This window comes from Pituophis catenifer, unplaced genomic scaffold (assembly GCF_029215685.1).
Source record: "Pituophis catenifer annectens isolate HBS135680 unplaced genomic scaffold, rPitCat1.0.hap2 SCAF_2, whole genome shotgun sequence".
Lineage (NCBI taxonomy): Eukaryota > Metazoa > Chordata > Lepidosauria > Squamata > Colubridae > Pituophis > Pituophis catenifer.
Window position 1 is genome coordinate 137,684,836 of NW_027256882.1, and position 17,235 is coordinate 137,702,070.

At 46.7% G+C, this 17,235-nt stretch overlaps 1 protein-coding gene across 2 annotated transcripts; it reads right to left on the reverse strand.

Annotated features, from left to right (window-relative positions):
• Positions 1-1,692: 1,692 nt before the first annotated feature.
• RBFOX3 (RNA binding fox-1 homolog 3) lies at positions 1,693-17,181 on the reverse strand. 2 transcript variants are annotated; one of them, XM_070934695.1, is made up of 11 exons: positions 16,942-17,181; positions 14,911-15,051; positions 13,281-13,334; positions 12,080-12,172; positions 11,001-11,061; positions 10,573-10,626; positions 8,912-9,044; positions 7,799-7,838; positions 6,895-6,959; positions 2,815-2,893; positions 1,693-1,737 (listed from the first exon to the last, which is right to left on the reverse strand). In XM_070934695.1, the coding sequence occupies exons 1-11, from the start codon at positions 17,164-17,166 to the stop codon at positions 1,693-1,695; spliced, it is 990 nt and encodes a 329-aa protein (XP_070790796.1). In that variant the 5' UTR covers positions 17,167-17,181. The 2 variants fall into 2 exon arrangements, with proteins under 2 accessions (XP_070790796.1, XP_070790797.1); XM_070934696.1 differs by having other exon boundaries at positions 14,911-15,048; positions 16,942-17,166.
• Between the last annotated feature and the right edge of the window lie 54 nt (positions 17,182-17,235).

Here is a 17,235-nt window from a genome sequence, read left to right on the forward strand (position 1 = left end):
AGGAAAGTGCAACTTCTTCAAAGAAACCCCCCTTGAAAACCTGGGGTGCCCATCCACCGGCGTACCCCAGAAGCCCTCAGCCTGGCCCTACACCGTACAGGAATCCAAGGCTTGCCGACTTGACCAACGGATGAACCAGCTAAGCGCGAAAACACTGGGAACTTCTGGGATGCAAGAAGCAGGACGGCTAGCCCTGCCGGGCGCTCATGGCGTCTTCTGCGGTCTGGAAGGGCCGCAGGTCTTCAGGAGGGCTGGAAGGAAGACGTGATGGCCTGGGGCCTGCAGATTCCAGTCTGTGTCAGTACTTGTCCCTCCTGGCCCCGTGGTCTGCAGCAGGGAGGAGCAGGGCACGGGTCTCCTGATGCGGACGGCATTGTGGAGTCTGCGTGGGGCTGCCCTGCCGTCCATCTGTCCGGGCAGACTGTCGGTAGTTGCGCTCCGGCTGGCCTGTCGCTTGGGGCGCATGTGTGGACAGAAGGGGGCTTTCACTCAGTCGCTTGGCTTGTTAGTTTTGTAATTGTTTGTTGCTTTGCTTTAAAAAAAAATGTTTTGTGCCCTTCCTGGTCCCAGAAGGAAACAGCTGAAGGTTTCACTACAACAGAAAACAAAGGCAGAATGTTCTATGGAGCAACCTGCAGGCTGTGGCCTGGGGGGAAAACGGGGCAGGAGGAGAAGGCAGGGAAGCGCTTTCCGCTCTCTCTGTGGGTGCTGGTCCAGAATGTTAGATTCTGGAAGTGGGGTCCCAAAGTATCTTTAAGCTTTGCAGGTCCCTTTTGTACACAGCTGTGGGCCTATTTTGCTCAGCAAAATCAGTGATGAGGAAAGTTACCCAAGCCCAGCATGGAACTGGTAGCCAGCATTGTGGAAGGAAGCTGGGTTTGCTTGGCCCCACCAGGGCCCGAACTCAGTCAGTTCCCTCAGAGACCTACATGCTAGGCCCAGAGAGGACCTGTGGGGTCTCCTGCTCGCTGCACATTCTCCAGAATACCTCCCAGTCTCTACCAAGGCCAGCCTAGCAGTACATCCCTCACTCATTTCCCAATGGGAAGAGGGGAACTCAGTTTTTCTCCCCTTGCAAGAGAGGGAGAAAGATGCCCCTCTGATTGACGCAGGGCCTGAGCTGGCCCATCTTTCCCCTATAGGAAGGATCTGGGCTGTTGCCCGCCTGGCACTTTTGCCCTGCCTTTGTGTGAGGGAGAAGAAGGGCCACTGCACCTGAGGGGGGACGATATCCTGAGTTCCTTTGGCCAGAGCCTCTCCTTTAGATGTGTGAGAGCAGAAATGGTGCAGGAGGCCTCACAGGGGCCTCCTCCAATAGTATCCCAAAGGCTGTCATGGGGCTTGATCTAACAGGAGAACTCAGACACTGGGTGGCTATAGGAGGCAGGGGAGTTCCTGGAAGGTTATCTTGTTGGGGTGGATGTGTGTGTATGTGTGTGTTTGTGTGGTAAAAGCAGGCACCTGTCCCAGCTCCCTGGCTGGCTGCTTTGCAAAATGACACAAACGTGGCCAATACACCATCAGAGACAAGTGGGAAGAGAGGCATGGCAGGCGGCTTGAGGTAAAGAGATGGGTGATTTAGGCTGCCGAGGGTCAGCAGCAGGGGACAGGGGCCCATGTCCACGGGGTTTTGGTTGGATTTCTAAGGAGCAGTCAGTGTTACTACTGTGAGGAGGGTCTGGGTCTGTCTTGCTAGTAGGGAGTGAAGCGGCTGTACCCTCCTCGGTATAGACTAGCCTGCAACATCAAAGATGGAGAAAAAGCCAATCAGTATAAAGGAGAGGCACAGCTCATCCCTGCCCTGTCCTTGGAGCCAATATGGGGGTGGGCACTGAGGCTGGAAGAGAACTTCTTCTGAGGAGATGGGAGCAGTGAGGGGAGGGGGGCGGGTTGGACTCAACTTCCCAGCATGCAAAGTCTGCCTTGGGGCAGACTTCACAGGAAAACCATCCAGACAGATAAGGCTGATATGCATTTTAAAAAAGAAACGTAAAGTAAAATGGTGCTTTGGGGGCAGGTGCCTAACACTTTGCTACGAATCCTTCCATGGGTAAAGGAAGCAAGGGCCTTGCAAAACCATGCCTCAGTTTCCCTTAATCTAGACATATGCCTCCCTCTCAGTATTCTCCCCCCTTCTGAGAGTTGAGGGTTCAATGCAAATCTGTGGGTGGGTAGAATTTCTCGTGGTATCACTAGGAAGGCCCTGATGGGCAAAGGTGATTACAGGATGGCTTGAAATCTTTCTCCTCTTTGATGCTGCCTAGAGACCTGATTACAAGGAGGCATCATTGCAGGAACCAGATGTGGAAGTGTGTTCAGAAACAGGAAGGACGGGGTGTGTGGGGGTGTGTGGCTTTGGGGAAGAGCCCCTGTGCACGCACAGCTTGCTCAGCTCCAACCCACTTCCTAAAGGACCTGCTCCTTGAAGCACTGCTACTGAACGGAGGCTCCCTTACACCTGTACAAGCTGCTACTCGCTTCAGGTGGCTTTTAAGAAGGGCATCACTTGTTTAGGAAGCCATCCTTTTTATTATGTGCCCCACCCTCCCACCCCCCAGGCAATGAGGGCAGCCAGGGCTAGGCCCAGCCCTAGATGTGGGCTTCTTCACTAAGAAGCTTCCTGCTTAGGGTTTCTCTGGCCCTGGAGAGCTGATTAATAGGACTGCAGCTGAGATCCGAGTGTCAAGTGTCCCCAGAGACATCCCAAATCTTTCTTCCTCTTTTCCCAAGTACCCAACCTAACCGCCCACATTCCCCCCCTCCCCCCAAGGTCTGGATGGCCATGCACAATGGGATAGAAGGCCCCATTCTTACCATGGTGCCGATGCTGTAGGTGGCAGCAGGGCCAATAGTGTGGTGGTAAGGGTCTGCAGCTGCATAAACTCTGCCGTAACTAGGAGCGAACACAGGGGGCAGCGTTAGAAACTGAGGAATCGCTGAGTTGCCAACCCTAAGTGTTCAAAAAACCATGAATCAGGCCCCAGTCATCATAAACTTTGCTTCAAGTCATGATAAACACAGAAGAAACGACAAGAAATGTTCACTGAGCTTTTAGCGAAGACCCCTGAATTACTTTTCCCAAGTGGGTGTCCACCAAATGTGCTAGGACAACAACCCCAGCCTTAAAGCCATGCCGCTTGGGAACGCCAGCGGTTGCCGTTCCACCATTGTTTGGGGGATGCCAATTGGGGAAAGCGACCCAGTAGTGAATTGCTCCAATTCCCCGTCCCAGAGAGAGATCATTTTAAACTACAAGCGTCTCAAAAAAGAGAGAGCTAGAATTCAAAAACTACTTTATTTTATTTTTTATTGTCATCCCCTTTTTTGCTGGGATGCAATTTCAGAAGGGAGAAGGAAAGGATCTGTTTCTAGATGAACAAGCAGGTCATTGTAAGGATGTCCTTTCCTAGAGAGATACTAATGTCCCAAAAATGTACAGGTTATCACTGTAGCCTAAACAAGAGGTGGCCAAGCCTTCTTTGGCGGGTTGGGGGAAGTTGGTAGGACAGGGCCCCCAACTGTGTAGTCTTATAATTGTCTCTTTGAGGTCTGCAAGGAATTTTGGATTTCTCCTTTCAGTTCTGTGCGTTTTGTACCTCAAAAAACTACCTTAGCATTGCTTTTCCGGTTGTGCAAACAGAGATTGTGAAGGTTTGATTTGCAGGGGAGAAAGTGTGTAACCCAGAAGCAGGAAAAGATTATTTGTTTTCCCAGGAGGGAAGGAATAAAACCATTTGGCAGCCAAAGGATGTGGGGTAGAGTCATCCCAGCTGCAGCTCTTCCACATTATCCTTGTTTAACTTCTGGTGTGCATCCTGCAATTCTATGAGGGCACAGATCACTATTTATTTTAATCAAAGGAGAAGTAGGAGTGCCTGGGTGACTGGGTCGTGCTGATTAGAACTGGTTTTGTAAGGTACACACAGAATGTAAATAATTGTTTCCTGACTGTGGCTGAAGTTGGAGCAGATCTTTTGTCAATATTGGGTTTTATGAGCCAAAAGGAAGACATTACGGTATGTGAGGATTTTATGTGGGGGAGAAAGAAAACATGAGAAATGAATAAACAACTAACAGCTAAAATTTCAGAAGCTCTTTGACCAACAACCTCAAGCGAAGAATGGAATTAACATGAATATAGAAAAACTAACATTCTAAGAAGATATTATCAGCAGAATCCTTAGGATTTCTTATCTGTAAATAATTAACAGAAGGTAGCAGCATCTAGCCAGTGCTGGCTGATTTTGAAAAGGCAAACAAGATTGGAACTTGTTATTCTCTGGATGGGAGACCACCAGGAATTCCCAGGTTAGACTGAGAAATCAGAAAGACATTCTGGAATTGGGCACTGCTAATCCGCTTCTATACTGTTGCCAAGAAAACTGTGTGTATGTCATAGAAATCATTGCTTCTGGACAGTTTGGTTAAGATCAAGAAGTGTGTCACAGAAAGGAAGCTTGAGTCAACTTTTAATCCTGAAACAGCCCTGTACACTAGGTTAGTATTCATCAGTACCAGAGTATTAACAATGACCTACTTTGCAGGGCTGCAGTGCTGTAGATGGGAAGGGCTCTGCTGAGAGTGTCACCATATAAGACCACATACATGTTCCTTGTTAGATCTGAATGTTAAATCTGATTGGCAAGACCAGTTTGTCCCAATGCAAGGATAATCACTAACCATCTTTCAAGGGCAGAAACACGCAACACCCTTAATCCATCAGGAAGGCCACTTCCCTGGTCCCCCGTCCCCCCCACCAGACATTCATTAAATGTGTTTTTTTTTTTGACTTATCTGGTTGGTCAATTGTTGGGCTTCATTTCACTGTAGGCCAATGCCTCTATTCTAAGGGTAAACTGTGCCCGGTGGCGGGAATGATCCTGCTTCCCTGGCCATCAATTGCTGTCCTCCTGACCATTCTGTCCTGGGTGACTGGGTGGGCTGCCCCTTTCTGAGAAGTCTGGATCAGAAAAGCTGTACTTTTTTTCTTTGTTTTTGCAGGAGATCTGGTGAAACACTGGCACTTTTTTTTTTTTTTAAAAAAAGAAGCTAACTAGTAGAATGGTGAAAGGCTAAGCCTTTTTTCTTTTTTAAATAATTGGTGGAATGGGGAAACAAGGATCTTTTGGTTTTTGTTTAACTAGGTGAAATTTGCAAGAGTTGTGCCTCCTTTCAACTGACTAGAAGGATGAGAAAACCGCGGTACTTCACTTTTCTTCTGGTCCACTGGTCCAAACACAAGGGAGGGGCTCATATTAAAAATGGAAACTGGTATCCCGAAATATCCCCCATGGAAAGAAGGTAGTCAAGAAGTGGGAACACCCACCAACTGGGACTATGGTAAATGCAGCCTGAAGTGAGCACCAGGCCGCCATCATGGCCAAAAAGGAGGAAATCTGGAGCTTAAAATCTGGAAAGGTTTTGTTTCCTGCAGGTTTCTACATGTAAGGCAAGCAATTAAAAGCTGCCATGTGGAAGAACCCTTAGTTTATAGCTTCCTTTCTTAATGAGGGTACGGCACACTTTTTATGATATCTCCCTATGAATTAACACAACATATGTGCATTTTAAGTGGAACTGAACAGCTGAACACACACATTGCTTTACTGAGCATGATAATACAAATATAGAAACCAGGAGAATGAAAAATGTTTTCTAGGAAAGGTTTCCGAGCAGAAATAAATGTGTACCACTGATAAAACTGTACTGCTTTGCTAGTAATATTTCTTGCAAGGGGTCACTCCTCCCCAGTTTTATCCCAATATTTCTTAGTTAAGCCCCTTATAATGTATTGTTTCTTATAATATTTTCATATCCTTCATATTTATTTACTCAGTTGTTACTTTGTTGTGCATCTTTAACCTGCTTTTCATTAACAGCAGAATAATAATCTACCGCTAACCTAATTAAACGACAGTCATTTTTTAATAGGATGCTAAAACATGTAAAGGGAGTAGGATGATGAGAATATTGCATGTCAATAAATACCTGATTAAGAAAATAGTCTCTCCCACTTCCCAAATAAAGCTTCAGCAGCTACCACTGTAATAACTAGGCCTGTGTGAAGAAGTGCTACTTGATTTTGCAGAATTGTTTTGGCTTCGATAACTGCAATGAAAAGGCCCCGCAGTGTGGAAAAGCAACTTTGCTTTGAATGAAATGTCTTTGGTGCATGATCAGAATTTTCTTTGTGAAGCCCAGTGAAGTGACTTCTCCTGGAAAGTGTGGCTGCTCTGCACCACCCCTATTTTGTAGAGCCACATTGAAAAAGCGCTTGGCTGAATAAAACATCAAAACTAAACGCCCTTTCAATGTTTCCTAACCCCCCTTGTAATAATTGTGTTTAGAAAAGGAAGATAAGCACCAAAGGATTAATTGAGTTGTCTTGTTGCCTCCGAGAGACTCCGTTTAACAACATAACCTCTCCAAATGTAGGCCACTTCAATATAGCCATTCATCTTATCAGCATGAAATTCTGTATACTGGCAAGCCAGAAAGCATACACATTTCAGTGAAAGGTATAAAGAAAGGGGGAAGAGAGGTTGCTTGCGAAGAGCAGGAGAGGGGAAGAAGAACAGGGGCCAAGATGAGGCATTGCTCAGACCAGAGACTCTTTGCGCTGTGGACAAACCAGCTCCCAGACTTATTGAGTGTTGTGGACTCTGCTGCTTTTCTAGGGTCTGCCAGGACTTCCAATATTCCCCCTGCCCCTGGGCCAAACCAGTCCATGGGGAAACGTTGGGAAATGTTTCTGAGTGAAAGCAGCAGTGTCCCTTTTCTCCACACCCTGGTGCATCAGTAACAATTCCTTGGTGCAGGGATGCCATTACGAATCCCTGCATCCAAGTGATGGGCTGATAAGGGGACCAGACGCCAAGGAGGAAGACGGCTTACCTGTCGCTGTAAGCTGTTGCTGCCGCCGCCGCAGGCTGGGCGTATCTGTAGGCCGCATACCCCCCCTGGAGTAGATGAGAGAGACAAGCATTAGAGGTGATGGTGCGACTGCAGAAGGGCACATCTTTTGGGGGATTTCAGGTGCTGGCTAGGAGGGAGATATGTACCCACAGGCCCAGCCCCTCTCCAATCTCATTAGCATTCCCTGGGGGCCTTGCTACCATTAACCTGCAGAAATTAAACATGCTGAGGAGAGAATGTCACCTCCCTAGTGGGTGGCGGTGTTAACGAGATGTCGCCTCTGATAAATCTGTCAGTGTGTGCCTGAAGTATTGCCCAGAGCACTTTAAATATGGAGGGGAAATGCTGCTGTATAACCCGACAGGCTGACACCAGGCCAGAAAATAAATCCTGCCCTTCGTAGGAGTGGATGCACCCCTCGCCCCACCCTCACAGGTAGTCTGCTTCCCCTCTCCAGCTGCTGCACATGCAGGCAAGCAGGCGGGGAGGTGTGATTTCAAGCCTTCCTTTTCCACCCTTAACCTCCTTCAGCTGTGGAAAGTGCTGGGATGAGCCTTGGAAGAGTGATGAGAAAAGCTGTACAGCTTATGGGGAAGGCTCAGAGGCTGCCCAACTGCTGCTGCTTCCTGAGGTCTGGGCCCTGGGTTGTTTTCCCCATTGTGTTTTGGCAGCCTTGGCTCCTGTTCGCATCACTTAATGAAAAGAGCAAGCAGGGGAGGATTTCTCCTTGATAGAACAGCCTTCCTGGAAGGGCCTGTGCCTGGTTACCAGCAAAGTCTGCCAGGTCTCTGCAGGAACTTAAGTACCAGAGGATGCTTTGACTGGAAATGAAAAAAGAAAAAAAAGAGGCTCTCCTAAGGAAACTTTGAAAGGGTGGACTTACATAAATTTCAGCACCGTAGAATCCGTCCTGGTAAACCACTCTGCAAAAGCAAGAAGAATGTGGCCGTGACTAAGAGTTACTTTGGGTAGGGCTCTTTGAAGCTCACTCCGCAAGACTGGTTGTCTTCCAGATGGGGGAACTCTAGAGCAGGCCTCAGATGAGCCTTTGTGGCTCTGGTGTTTGGACCTATCCATTGCTTTTCTCTACCCTGACAGCAAGGCAGGTGCAAATGCAGGCATCATACAATAGACAGATAGAGCTGTCTGCCTGACAGTCAACAGGGAAAATCACAAAGGTATTCCTGGGGAAACCTGGACACAGCCACTCTTGGCTGTGCAGCCCCGCAAAATAGTCACACACGTTCTTGCTTCATTTTCGTCATTTTAAAAAGGATCAGGTTTCTGATCCATAGGGTGAGAGGCTATAGGATGATCAACACGGCTTCCACATATCATCTAACAATGCTTCCCTTCCTGTATCCCTCATGTTTGTCTAATTAGTCAAAGAAGCCTCTACAACACAAGATGGAAGATGATCTGCTTCGGAAGGAAGCATTAAAATAAAATACATTGTGTGAAATACTTAATTGGCTTGCATAATTTATCCTGGCCAAGGAAACAGAAAATTCCTGTTGAAAAGGTGGAATGACTGGGAACATGACTACTCTGGCTGTATGAGTTGACTGTGAAATGTTCAGTGCCACCGGGGTAAATTCTCTGCCTAATCTTACCAAAATGGTGGCCTCCGGAAATGCCATAATTTCCATAATTTCCAGACAATAGGGACGATCTGTAGGAATCTCTATAGGAAAATTGAGGCCAATGAGAAATCCAAGGATAACTCTGAATTTTCCAACCATGTGTCCAGAAATCTAGGACAACAGAGACTTTATGTCTTAATCATACTGGAACCACAAACCGAAAAGCTTCAGGAAGGAATGTCTTAGAATTAACATGGCTTATAATGAACTGATGAATGATCTCACTGCCCAGAGCTGAGACACATGGGAAAGAATCCTCTGGGTCTTGAGAAGATTGCACATCTAACTTTGGCCTTTTTTGGAAGTGCCGAACCACCCATCTTTATAGGGCAGCCTCTCTGCTCAATACTTACGCTCCGTAAGTGGGGATGGGTGGAGGTGGGGGAGCTGCTCGGAACGTGTTGTAGACTGTGCGTCCTCGGCCCCTTAAGTGCGTTCCCCGGTACGCTACTGCGGTTCCTGTGGCTGGATATGGAAAACCGGTCACTGGAGGAGGGGAAGAAATAATCATGAGGACCAGCCTTGAATAGCCCCAAATTTTAAACTCTGTTCTCCATTTCCCCCTTCCCCTTCCAAGAATAAGGGATGAGCTTTTCCCACTTCCTTCCTCAGGTATGTTCCTCGCAGATAACCTATGAACCCAACCCATCAATTCCATATTCCTTCCTAATTAATATTTGAGGAGCTGTTACAAAGAAGGGGGAGGGGCTAACTTATTTCCCAAAGCATTTGAAGGCAGGACAAGAAGTTACGGATGGAAAGCTCTCAAAGAGAGCTCCAACCTTTCTTTGCAATGAAAACAATTAATTAATGGAATGGCTTGCCTTCAGAAATTGTGGTGCTCCATCACTGAAGATTTTTAAGAGATTGGAAGCCATTTGTCTGGAATGATATAGCTTCTCTTGCTTGAGCAGGGGGTTGGAGTAGAAGGCCTCCAAGGTCCCTTCCAACTTTGTTATTCTGTATTTCTGTTCCTATTCCAAATATTTGCCTTCAAGATTTTTACCCTCTGTCATAATTCTATCAGGAATTATGCATTAGGGCTTCAGAATATGACTATGTCTCAGTTCTAATCACGTTTGTTCTCTTTTTTCACAATAAAATTCAGATTCAGACATAGTTTTCTCTCTCTTCTGTAACCCTACTTTTATCCAAACCAGTGTCTGAAGCTGGTTATGTGAAGTACAGATGGAGGAATGAACTGTTTGCAAGGAGTATAAGTTCTGCAAAAAGAGCTACCTGCTAAACAGAGCGGAAGGTGGCAGGGGTGACGGCTAAACAATGTCTCAGATCCCTCCCAATTCTATCAGGATTCATACACCACATTAAACCCTAAACTTAGGCTAACAACACAGGATTCCTCTACTTATATGCTAAGGCCCAAGCAAACAAATGAGATTATGGTTTTATGCGATGGCCGGCTTCATACAATATGCTAAGAGAGAGAGAGTAATGGGAACCACAGCATCCTGAGCTATAAATTCCATAGGCCCATTTAGCTGTGTTGAATATGTTGTGCAAAAGCATATTAACTGTGCCAAGAATATTGTGAGATGCATTCAGTGATATGTTTTATGGCGTGTTTATACTACCCTAAATCTGGTTCTGAACTGTTATAATTTGGCCAGTCTAGAACCCTAATTTACAATGGGGAGTCAAAAATCCTTGCTATTTGACTATAAATTACTAAATTATGTACCTATAGATTCTGGTTAGTAGTCTACCAATCCTAAAGTGAAGTTTTAAGATAGTGATTTGCCTAAAATTAGGCAGAACGCCCCATGGCTAAACAGGAATATGAACCTAATGTTTCCCAGACCCAGCACCCCCATTCCCCCCTCAACCCTCCTCTCTCTCTTCTCCCCCTGACTTTTCGACTTCTTGCTTTCTTCTTTGCAAGCAATAGCCTGTGACACCCTAGGAATAAGCAGATTCTGCTATGAGATTCAGTAGTCCTGCCAGATCCCTAAGAGATAAATGCTTGTCCATGGATCTGGCCTGATTCAGACATTACCTGCATAGAATTCAGGGCCATAGACGGCGCCCACTACAGGGTTCAGCTTCCAGCCTGGTAACAAAGAAGGAGGCAGTCAGAAAGCATTGCTCCTCCAGTCTTCCTAAACTCTCCCTAATAGGGGGAGTAATGGCATTCCAAGAAGTGGGCTGGAGGGGGTGCTAGGCTCATTAGGCATTGTCCTTGAAGAGGGAAATTTGGAGCAGATGCTTTAATAGGCTGGGTGCTCGTCTTGCCATCTCTGTTTCCAGAAATACAACCCAAATCCATGCTTTGCATTTTTTTCTGAGACGCCCCGCCCACCACCAGGAGTCAGAAACACCTCCCCATCCCCAACCTATAGGGTGGCTTGGAGGAAAACAAGCCTGCCCCCTTTCCAGGAATGCCTGGCTCCGAACTCACTTCACCACCCTCCCTTGTTCCATTACCGTTTGTGTAGGGATTAGCTGTCTTTTTGTTTGTCATGACCCGTGCGGTGGCATTGTTGACCTGTTGAGAAACAAGCACCAGGTTACTGATAGACTTTGGGGGTCCAAGTGGAATTCCTCTTCCCTGGACCTCAAGGAAAACGTCAGCATTCAAAAGGCTGATCAAGGTTTCTGTCAGATCCTCCATGATTTATGGGCCGATCATCCTAAGCAAAGGCAATTTGCTTGCCACGCTACAATTCTCGACATCTTGGATTATTAGCCGTCTGAGTCCTAATCTTACAGCTCCTTCCTAGGGTGCTGGCCACAAACAGGAGTGCAACATTAGAACAACATTAGTGGGCTTGTTGCAAGGGACCACTGCTGAAACTCTATCTTCCCAGGGTCGTGTTCACAGCTAGCATGCAGGGCCCTGCACAAGCAGTTTTCATGCATACTAGAAATACCATTAACTGGACAGGCTAAGCAATGCAGGCAAGAGGAGACCTAAGAAATTAAACCAGTAGAACAAAAGGGTGGGAGTTCCAGCAGAAGAGGATGTCAGGGGCAACAATGCAGCACCATCTCTCTACCTTACAACTCTGATGAACCAGAGATCCAGGGATCATCTTCAGCGCTCCAGTGTGAACAAAGGGCTCAACAGCTATCAAGAACTACATTCACAGAAGGTTTTTTTTTGCATCTTTTACACGGTCTATTCTGAAATTGCTCTATACTTCCTTTTGGGAAGGCAAAGAGCAAGAATCTCTGACAGGTGACAATTGCACAGGATGATTTAGGCAGATTTTCTGGAAGCTTGGAGACATTATACTTCTCTTCCTTTCCTTAATATTGTCTGAAATGACTGCGTGTAACAGGTTCTTGGTAGAGACATTCTGCCTTCCTACCCTTCTGCATCCTTCCCTACCAACCAACCTACCAGAATCAAAACCACAGGACATGCAACATTCACTCGCCCGCCTGCTTGTCCTGGCTAATCCCAGGGACAGATATGTGTATATATATATATATATATATTTAAAGGTTGCAAGTGTGAGGCCTAATGCCCGACGCAGAGCAGGCAGTGCATTTGTTCGCACCTCAATTTTGCGTCCCTCTACGATGGTGCCGTTCAGCTTCTCCCGTGCCCGATCGGCATCTGCACTAGTTTCAAAAGTTACAAACCCAAAACCCTGTGAGTGAGGGAGAGAAAGGAAAAAGGAAAGAAAAAGAGAGAGGTTGGGGAGGGAGAGAGGTAGGAAAAGGAGAAAAGGATGAAGAAAGAAAAAAAGGGGGGCGGGAGGAACAGGACAGAGAGAAGGGGTGAGTAAGGAGCAGCAGAGAAAAGAGGCAGGATGTGAGCTTCCCAAGCCACCCTAAAGACCGGGCGAGGGGGTCAGGGGTGGGTGGGGAAGGAGCGAGGACAAGGGAGGATAAGGACTGAGAGGAATAAGAGGACAGGACAAGATCTGCGTCACCACTCCATTAGGGCAATACGACCCAAAAGGACTGCAAATGTGTAGGACTATTTCCCCCCACCCCCCGACTATTGGCTTTACATTTATATCATCCAGGCTAGAGAGACACAGTGGCCCTCCTAAGTGTGAAGAGGCTGTGGGGATGATTGAGGTCCAGTTGTGCCCCCTCCAGAATGCTCAACCATTGTGTGACACCTCCTCAGCTTCTGTTCAGTTTAGCTCTTATAGTCAATAATGGAACAGCAGGAGTTTAAGCCTGAAAGGATTTCCCAAGTTTCTTTCTGACTTAAAATACCTGAATTATCTCCTGGAACCAAAATTCAATAGTGTATTTTCATGTCTATTATGGGGAAGAAGAAATATCCACATGTTTCCTCCAAACCTTAATATCATGTTGCCTTAAGTAGCATGTTATGTTATTTTATTTCTCTCTCTCTCTCTCTGGTTAGAGCAATTTCTAATTTCACCATGAGAGGGTGATCTTTTTCTGCATTAAATTACTTTTAGTGATGGCTTTGCGGCTGACAGTTTTTCCTCTTTCTATGGGACTCCGAATCTAGAATTGCTTAAGTTAATTATTTTCAACTAGCTCAGCTGTTTTCAGAGGGAAAGTTAAAATACCAACATGTCATTCTTACATCTAAAGTCACCGGGCTTGAAGGGATGGTGAGGAAAGGGTAGTTAGAAACCAGGAGGCACCCTGTGGCAGAGAAAGGAAGTAGTAAAGGGCAGGGATGCAGAACGGAGGAGACAGACTGGCCCCTGGGAACACCCATCTACAGGGACATTTGGGTTGTATCAGACACCAACATGTTGAACCCACCTTGGAACCACGCTCATTGAAAATGATCTCAACATCCAGGATCTTTCCAAATTGCTGGGGGAGAAAAAGAGGGACAGGGGAAGGGGGAAGAAGGAAAGGTGAAAATGGGAACGGAGACATCATTTCTTTCCATCCCGGCTTGGAAAAACCCTTGTGCTTTGATTTATTCCCAAAGGGCATGGCGTGCAGACATCTCTCAAACATCCTTGAGTATCAAATACAGCTAGTTCTCATTTACAGGTAGTCCTCGATTTACGACCACAATTGAGCCCAAAATGCTCTGTTGTTAAGTGAGACATTCATTAAGTGAATTTTGCCCCATTTTACGACCTTTCTTGCCCCAGTGGCTAAGTGGATCACTGCAGTTGATAAGTTAGTAAGCCGGTTGTTAAGTGAATCTGGCTTCCCCATTGACTTTACTTGTGAGAAGGTTGCAAAAAATGATCATATGACCTTGGGATACAACAACGGTCATAAATATGAACCAGCTGCCAAGCATCTGAATACTGATGACATGAACATGGGGAATGCTGCAAAGGTCGTAACAGCGAAAAACGGTCATAAGTCACACTTCTCAGAGTGGTCACTAAACAAACTGTTGTAAGTTGAGGACTACCTGTACTGACCGCAATTGGGGTCGGCAACATCATTGCTAAGCAACATGGCTCACCTGATTGTGCCCAACCTACGTCTGTTCTGCGGCAGTTTTAAGTCACGTGATTGTGAGTTGACATTTCTGGCCGGCTTCCCCACTGACTTTGCTTGTTGGAAGCTGGCTGTGAAGGCTGCAAATGGCAACCAACACATGACTGTGGGACACTGTGATTGTCGTAAATGCGCACTGGCTGTGAGGTGCCCAATTATGGTGCCATAACTATGGGGATGCTTGCAACCGCCACAATTTCAAAGATCAGTCGTAAACCTACTTCTTTTCAAATTTGTGGTCGTAAATTTGGTAAGCAAGGACTACCAGTATTTATACACATACACAGAAAGAACTTTTGGGATCTACCGTCATGCTTAGACAGACGCCGCTTTGTTTCCACTGGCTGCTAGGAATCATCACCCCTGGAAGTACAGGAGGTGTTTTCTGCATTATGCAATACTCAGCCTTTGAATGACATGTCCTAGACATGCTGCTTAGAGAAACAAGTTTAATCCTGCTTTAACCCTGATCACCACAAGACTTGCAGAGCTCTGTGGGGGTCAGAGGGAACAGACAGGAGTTCCTGCCAAAGAGGAATGAAAGCAAGAAGCAGGCCCTTTAGATACATGGATAATTAAAAGATATAACAAGAGTATGTAGAAGCCATATAAAGATAAGTAGTAGATCTGACAACATTTGGACCCAACATTGTTAGCTTGATTGATATTCGCTGAATTTATAAATGGTGCTAAATAATACTCTGTTTTAACCATTGTTTGTTAAGTCAGCCCTAGCGGTTCACACAAAACATTCAACTGTAAACTATGTTTTACTAACCACAATGCCAGGTTCACATATCACACGAAGCAAAAAAAAAAAAACCCGACTAAATTATAATGTGAAAGACAGAGTGAACACAGTCAGTTCCTTCCCAAGAAGACCACATTTCTATCTTTATTTAGCACAGGAAGGTGACAGACTTACCCCAAACATTTGCCGCAGATCAGGGTCCCGGAAGCGGAAAGGGATGTTGGAAACGTGTAGCCGCTTAGGCTGCTGTTTGTCAGAACCATTCTCTGGTAGGTGTAGTGTCTGGTTGTCTGTCTGCGCTGCTTCATCTGTCTGCTGGTGAAAATAAATACATTAAAGCACCATTGTGATTCTTTGTGTGCATGCCATGTGTGTGTGCGGGGTGGTTAGCTGGGTCAGGGAGGGCATCATCATGGCTTGCGAAAGGCAGATTTCAAAGGTATGAAATGAATCCAGCAAAAATGCTAGATTGGATTTGGGGCAATTAGGTTTTTCAGCCTGCAGGCATATTAACTTTCCTGGGTTTACTATATAATCTGTTCTTCCGCTGAAGACTGGGGCTCATTTTTTGCAAGTCTTGTTCTGCAGTGCTTGGGGCTGGAGCCATTTCTCTGTTTAAAGCAGTCAATTTTTTGATTCCTTCTCTTTTCTCTCCAATTCTCCCCCCCCCCCAATCCACCAGGCCAGACTTCCTCTCTGCCTGGAAAGCAGGTTGTTCTTGATACAGCTCTGAAGGGGTTTACTTTTAGAGGGTTCCTTCCATCATATGGGGTCCCACTTCCATTCTTTGGTTTTGCTTCTTACGCCCCCAGTTCTGGAGGTGGCCTGAACTCATTGCTTTATTTTAGCTCTCCCCAACATTTTTTTTCCTCCTCTTATACCCCATTTCCCTGTTCCCTGCCTAAGATAAGGCCAAAGCTCAGGATCTTCATGCTGCAGGGTCCCCATGATCCCGAAAGGCATTTGGGAATGTGCATTCCTATGAAAGTGATGCTACTTAATTGCTAACTTTTAATGTCATACCGAGACTAGGCTCACAGAGTGTGCTATCGTATGGTTTGTTTAGCTATGGCTTACTGATTAAAAAAACCCGAAGAGCTGGGTTTACCCGACACTCAAGCCATAAACCATGACTTAGAAGCACGATAACTAGGTGAGCAGAATACAGCAAGCCAAACACAAACAAATCACATTATGGTTTAGTGCAATGTGAGAAGCCAGTCAGGGAGCAGTGGCATACGCTCTTAGGGACTAAGAGCGCTTAGGGACTAAGAACGTGAGCTATGAAACCGGAAGTCCCCAGCTCAGCTCTTTAATTTGGTCTCAGACCAGCTACCATCCTTCACCTTCACCATTTATAAAAAATAGGGGCCGTAGTCTTATCCCTCTACCTTGGACAACAGTATCACTCGAGAAAGTGGAATAAGAACTAGCATGGACCTAAACGCACAGCTCTGGGAAAAGGACGCTGGGGATGCGTTGGCTCCATCCTGGGTTTGCATGCATTCCTGCACACACAGAACTAGGTGGGGAGGCCGAGCTCACTCTCAGAGCTGCGTGGTGGCGAGCAGCCAGCCTGGCACTCAGGGATTGAGGAGCATCTGGGAACTGCTCACTCAGCTCTTCCTCGCTGAGCTGCATTACAACCACATCATTGGCACGATAGGATTGGCAAGCGGCCAAGCAGGTAGATTACAAGTGATTAGGGACACAAAGGGAGCCAGGAAACTTAAGTGCTGAGCCACAAATGCCCATGGGGGTAGCAGGGTGCTGGAATGGCTTCTCCGCACCGGCCTCTTGCTGCATCAGAACTCTGGTATTTTCACCCTGCTCTCTTTCAATCCTTTGCTGTCTCTGGGCCTCAGACGGAAGTGGAACAAGGCCAAGCAGACAAACTAGGAATGGAGGCAGAAAGGGCAGTGGATCAGCAGTCTCGGTCTTCCCTGCCACCCGTAATGCAGCCTCTCAGTCATGAGCCAATGGGTCCATTTTTCCAACAGAAAGTTCTTCTCATCCAATTTTATACATCTTCCCCCAAAGTTCCATCCTTCCAGTTTGCATTTTCCCGGGAGGAGAAACCCCTTTCTCCTTCTTCATTGGATGTCTACTTCCTTGATCTGCCCTATGCTGCCCCACCCGCTCCCCACCCCACCCATGCAGGCAGGCTCAACAGCAAAGTCAGGCCCTGTAAGGAAAGTCTCTTACCGGTACCGTTTGTGTGCCTGCTATGGACTGCGTGCTGGCATCAGTGCCCGGCTGTTCGGAGTGGCTCTGTGCTGGGGTGTAGAGCGTCAAGGCATGCTCGGGTACTGTGCTCTGCCCCGAATAGTCCTGTGCTGGATGCGGGTGTGGTGGTGGAGGAGCATACTCTGGAGGGATACCATTCTGTGGGGGTGGTGGATATGTTGCTGGGGGATAGGGCTGAGCCATTGCGTCAGGCGGAGCCGTGGCGTCCTGATTACCCTGCAGAGATAGGACAAGAGAATACTCCTTATTCAT

Bases quoted from the DNA above. Each gene is read 5' to 3' on its own strand.
- RBFOX3 (XM_070934695.1), bottom strand. From the start codon at position 17,166: ATGGCTCAGCCCTATCCCCCAGCAACATATCCACCACCCCCACAGAAT. The intron at 12,173-13,280 runs GTGGGTTCAACA...CCTCACTCACAG, and splicing joins TCAATGAGCGTGGTTCCAAG to GGTTTTGGGTTTGTAACTTT. The intron at 1,738-2,814 runs GTAAGAATGGGG...TTGATGTTGCAG, and splicing joins CCTACAGCATCGGCACCATG to GCTAGTCTATACCGAGGAGG.